We start from the raw sequence: 6,057 nt of genomic DNA, 5'->3' as shown, positions 1-6,057 counted from the left end.
ATCTTTGAAAGTCCACAAAAAAGTGAAAAAATCGGTGTTTGTACGAGCAATGTTTGTGTAGTGTGTGTGCGAATGAAAAAAGTATGTTTGATAAGCCGCTTGTGTAGTCTATTTGGGCCTTTAATTGTTTGCCTGTTTCATTTCCTGTTAACAAAACTGTTATACAAAAATTTAAATTTGTAACTATGGAAACCATAATAAACAATTTGAAAATACAAAATAATTTTGTTTAAATTCGTAAATATTTTCAAGAATTTAATTTAACTACATTGATATAATGGTTCGCAGTAAGAAAAGAATTTAATAATATTAAATAAATCGTCATAAACAGTAATTTATCTTGTTTATCTTTAGTAACTGAGGAATTGGTGCGTAAGAAATCTGAGCATAATGAATTACTAATAAGTACCTTGGAGGAACTTTCTTTGCATCAGGAAGACATTGAACGTATAGAGCATTTGCATAACTGGTGTCGTGATCTGAAGATCTTATTATTGCAATCGAATTTAATTTCGAAAATAGAAAATTTATACAAACTTAAACGACTGGAATATTTGAATTTGGCACTAAACAATATTGAACGGGTGGAGAATTTAGAAAAGTTGGAATCATTAAATAAGTTGGATTTAACACTAAACTTTATAGGTGAACTGACCTCAATTGAAAGTCTCAAGGATAATTATAATCTAAGATCACTGATATTGACTGGAAATCCTTGTTGTGATTATCCCAATTATAGGGAATTTGTGATTGCTACATTGCCCCAGTTAGAGAGTTTAGATTGCCAAGAGATAACTTTGACTCAGAAGTTAAAGGTCAAGCCCCATCTGAAGGCATATCGTGCAGTTATTATACAAAAACAAGCCGACTATGCCATGCAACGTGATGAACAAAAGCTACGTTTTCAACAACAAAAGGAAGAACTGGAGGCTAAGATGTCCACCATCGAAGATGAGGATGAGCGTATAAAAACCTTTTGGGATTCAAAAAGTGAAAATTGTCCTGAAATACGTCAAGAAATTGCTAAATATCACCGCAAAGGACGTGAAACAAGTTGTGATGTTGCGGATAATAAGAAAAAGTCCATTGAACCAAAGTTATTTGCTCCGTGTGGACGTCCCTATAATATTAACAAACCCAATTTGCCATTTGCGCTTAGCGACGAAGATGGCGAATACATATTAAAACTGGAGGTTTACAAGTAAGTAAAATTACTTAATATATTAGTGGTAACAACTTGTTTGTTATTAAATTAAAGTTTGAACACACTCTGCTTAATGAATTAATGGCGTGATCACTTCATCACAATAGTTAAAGTGATTATTGCAGGAAATCAATACAAAATCTTTGCTTAAGAATCTATAAAACCTTTATGTTGCTCCCCATTTTTTAGATTCCTCGATACTTCTCACATTAAAGTGGAAATCGAAGTTAATTATATCCGAGTAACTGTCAAGGGTAAAATTTTTCAAATAGCACTTAATGTTGAAGTTAAACCCTCTGACGCGGTAGTCCAACGTTCACAAATAACAGGTCAATTAGTTATACATGTTCCTAAGCTGCATGAAAATGAAATTTTGAAATCTAAATCAACTGGTAAGTTCTTTTGGATTTAATAAACTCTTTTGTCTCCCGATTTTGAATCTATTTAAAAACTCATTGAATTAGATCCAGAATGAATAGAATGACTATAGCTTGTAGTCGTTCAATTTTGATATTTAAAAATATTTAATTCAAGTAGCGAAATCAGTAAATGCTACTCAAGTATCTCAAGTGGTTCTGTTGGCGCTTGTTCTGGAAATAGTTGTTTTTAGAACAAATTTGAAAAATTTTCCGGGAAATTAAAAATTGTTAAGAGATTATTATAACAGATTAAAAACAATTTATTATTAATGTAAATCTGGACGTTAAAGATTTGACGGATTCTTATAATATAATTCTCTACAAGCTTTGTAAACAAACAAGTTGTCCGACATAGACCAATATAGCCGCATTACTTTCGTAATCTTAAATATTAAAAAATTATAAATTCATCATCATAATCATCTGATAACTTTTTTTTTATTCTAGGCAAAACTATTGAGACCAATAATAAAAATTTCGATAACAGGTAAGTGTTTTTAATTGAATTATCAATATTAAAAAGGCGTCTGACTAAAGTCATTTGGACAATTACGCTTAATATGACATTACTGTATTTTGGCACGAGTAAACTACATCAGAAGTACAATTTTGAATGAATGTTTAATAATTTTAGATAAAATATTTTTGTAATTTAGTGGAACCGTGAGATTTTTAAAATCGCGTTTACGCACGCTTATGAAATAAAATATTTAATCTCGTATTCTTGATGAAACATATTTGCTCTGCACTCTCTTGAACTCCGCTGAATCCCAAAATACATACATATGTTAAAAAAACAGGCTTCTCAGCAGTTCAGCCGGACAGTCCAGAATTACCGATGACTACCTATTTTAACATGTGCTTATCGTACAAGGATAATGCATAAAGAGTGCGAAAGTGACAATCGGGAGTCAATGCATAATAATTAACATTTTTACTTAAGATTGTGTTTTAGTGTCCACTCTCTATACTACATAAAGACCCTTAAATAATGACAGTCTTCGCTCCGGTTACCAAAGGTATACTAAAGGAGCGACATTCTTTACACTCGTTTTACAAATAGTACATTCGTGACGTTAGTGGAAATGACAGTCTTTTTCGGATGCGTTAACTCTTTGTCAAAATGCAGAATTCGACACGGAAATCATTACTGTTTTTCCACATTTGAATAAGAATGACATTTAGCAAAACCCAATACCCTGCAAAAATTGGACCTACTCTACATACTCATGAAAAGAGTACTTCTCAAAAGACAAGGGCTGGTCCAAAACTAATGCAAATACATAAAAAAACATACTACATTTAACATTGTAATGAGTTGAGGACCTCGTAATCCATCCATTACATCAGAGTCCAAAAAGCAATAAACATAGTTCGTGCTTGCATTTCACTTCTAAATGTTTATATACTCCAAGTAGGGCTGTGTAACACGATGCGCTATTGAGCTGAAACTAAATTTTATCCAGGTTCATTTCAGCCCAAAAAAAGCCCGTAATCATGGCTTCGTAGCTCCCGCAGTTGATCGTTATTGCATTATTTTCAAAACTGCCACTCTCCGTGGGTACATTGGCTTCTTGACAATATCTGGCGGGGGTTTTCCTATACCCAAACGCGTTAATTTTGTTTGTTGACATAGCAGCCAACGTGAAAATGCAGCTCGTCAAAAAAGAAGATTTTTATAAAGTGGAGCATCTCGTTCAGAACGAAACTGATGTCAAAGTAATGCGTTAGTGACGATGTTATTGAATTAAGTTGCACCATTTGGCAACAAAAGTACCCACCGATGATCTGGACCAATAATTCAGATTCGCGAACTTTTTGCACAAATTTGTGTACTTCACTCACTATGGGTACGGTTTTGGCAACAAAACACTTACTTTGGAAATAGTTGTGTAAAAATTTCACAACGCGCCAAGCCCGCGAATACTGACATTCCAAATAACATATGATAATCATGGACAATCATGTACAATGACTGTTTCAAAAGGGCACGCGAGTTTTCTAAGAAGAGTTTGACCTTTGCCCGATCGTTACGGCAAAGACTATTATCAAAAACTCTCAATTCCAAAGTAATGGAGCATTCGCTTCCCAATAAGTTCAATAGACTAGATGTTAGGTAATATGCTATTAAAAAATTGACATTGCCCTTTACTTATTTAACGACTAATTTTCCTTTGGAAAAGTCAATGAAATCGGTATTTGCGAGAACGATTTAACATTTCGTGCAAAATAGTGCAAAGTTTAGAGAGCAGAAGAAATACTGCATGGTGTGGGGTCATAGCAAAAATCATAGTAATAATAAATAGATAAAAACTCAGTTATATAGAATATCCTCCTTTTTTTCTTTTAGGTCTCGACAACTTAAAGGAACCGTCAAACTCGATGCCATTTGCAGCAAAATCGATGAAGAAATTCCAGATTTGATTTGAATTAAAAAACACTTTTTAATTATTTAATTAAAAATCTTTTATTTTTTATTGTTTTTACTTTATTATTTCTTATGTACGAGTAATTTTATGTAAACTTTACATAATCTATAGTTTTTGTTTTTTTTTTTTTAATTTGTTCTTGAATCATCATCAGTATGTTGTGGTGTTATATTTAAATATTCTTGTGTTTGGGGTTTGTGGCATGTAAATTTTTATGCATTTTTTAAATTTATTTTAAATACTAATTTTGTTTAATAATACATTTTGCTTAATTTTGTATTTGGTGTATTATTGCAAATAAAAAAACGTTATTTTTTTACATAATTTTCGAATTTTGGAATGAACATGGAGATTTTTTAATAATAAACAGGCGAATTTTGAAATGGATTATATACATAGAATCTGGTGTGTTTATACATAATATAATTCTAATAAATGTGTTGTATGTTTTATTTTAAATTAAAAAATATTTCAAATCTAAGCTAGAAGTTTAAAGTACTAAACAATTTGGAAAATAATATTTGACTGAAAATGTTTAAATACGAATTGTTAAGTTTTTTTGGTTTATGAAAGAGGATTTATTTAGAACTTTGCATGAATTTAAGAAAAATTCTGATTACTAACTGCAGTAGAGTTGTGGAAAGGGAATAGATATTCAAATCCTTCTTCGAAATACTTCCTGAAATTTGCTTTTCGGTTAGAGCCATGTTCATTAAAGGTTAAAGGCTGGGCCAGTAATGGCTGGCTTTTAAGTTAATGTTAACTCTCTCCATTTCTTGAGAATGTACTATGATTCCAGGATACCCCTGAATGTTCTAATAAGTCATGACGTAATGATTTGGGACACCGCTAAGTGTTCTAAAATAGTAACATCATATTTTTCTTGGGTCAGTACTCAGGGTTTGACCCCTACTTATGCAGTACATTGTGTTAGAACTAGTGTTTGCGGGGATGACCCCTACTTATGAAGTACATTGCATTGGTGTTTGCGGACATTCGATTTAAATCTTCTTACATTGAAATTGGCAGGGAACTCTTCTGCAGGAAGCTTGTTCCACATACGAAAGGTGTGGCTGAAGAATGAATTTTCCCAATTTTCAACCACAAATGAGCGTGTTCTTTATGAAAGACGTGTGTTGTGTAAAAAATACGGATATCGGGAACAAGTTCCCTAATTTCAGAGGAACACATTCCATTTTAATATCGATAGAACAGTGAAATACACCCAACGTTGTGAAAGTGCTCCGGAGAATCAATGGACTTGAATAGCCTACTATCACCTATAAGTACCTATGCCCTCTCATTTACGCGATATATTAGCATTAAGCCCACATATGGGAGTTGTATTCCATTTTCGGTCGTATATAAGTGATGTAAGGAGAACAGATGGAGTGAAGTATATGAAGTATATATTGAATGTTTCTTTCGGCACTCGAATAATGTGTTTAGTCCAGTGGACATCGCACTGTATTTTCATGCCCAGAACATCAAGAGTTTCTGATTCCTTAATATTTACAGCACCAATAAATATAGATGAAACATTATCTGTCATGCCTCTATAACACGACCACGTTCAGTTGGAAGTTTGAACGGTGCCTTGCGGTACCCCTGAAATTTATCTTGAACCTATCTATAACAACTCGCATAGTGCGATCTCTGAGAAAGCTCGAAATAAACAGAATAAATCGACATTAAATGCTATTAGTTTTGATATACATAAATGCACCATCAAACGCCTTGGAAAAATCTAGAGCCACAACTTTACTTTCACCAATGTGGTGAATGGAATAACATAATTTCTACGAAAAGAGTGCTAGTAGGTCTCCCGAAGAGTGATCTCTACCAAAGCCATACTGGCGATCGTTATGTACAATGTTGGTCTCTAAATTCTTAAGAAGCTGGTAAGTAGTTTACTATACTTTCCATAACTTTTGAAAGTGCGATACAAATTCATATCGTGGAGATCTTTTAGAAATTGCCGTATATAAGCAATCTTCCAACATGC

The 6,057-nt window shown here is 32.9% G+C and overlaps 1 protein-coding gene across 1 annotated transcript; it reads left to right on the top strand.

Annotated features, from left to right (window-relative positions):
* Nucleotides 1-208: 208 nt before the first annotated feature.
* LOC119599642 (protein tilB) lies at nt 209-4,259 on the top strand. Its single transcript, XM_037949516.1, has 5 exons — nt 209-287; nt 355-1,201; nt 1,394-1,596; nt 2,071-2,110; nt 3,974-4,259. Exons 1-5 carry the CDS (start codon nt 278-280, stop codon nt 4,050-4,052), a joined length of 1,179 nt encoding a protein of 392 aa, XP_037805444.1. The 5' UTR covers nt 209-277; the 3' UTR covers nt 4,053-4,259.
* Nucleotides 4,260-6,057: the final 1,798 nt, after the last annotated feature.

The sequence above is a fragment of the Lucilia sericata genome, unplaced genomic scaffold (assembly GCF_015586225.1).
Source record: "Lucilia sericata isolate MDLA Ls3-8-SP2 unplaced genomic scaffold, ASM1558622v1 Contig000084F_arrow, whole genome shotgun sequence".
NCBI lineage: Eukaryota > Metazoa > Arthropoda > Insecta > Diptera > Calliphoridae > Lucilia > Lucilia sericata.
Note: the sequence above shows the minus strand (reverse complement) of the source record. Positions and strands in the feature narration are given on the sequence as shown.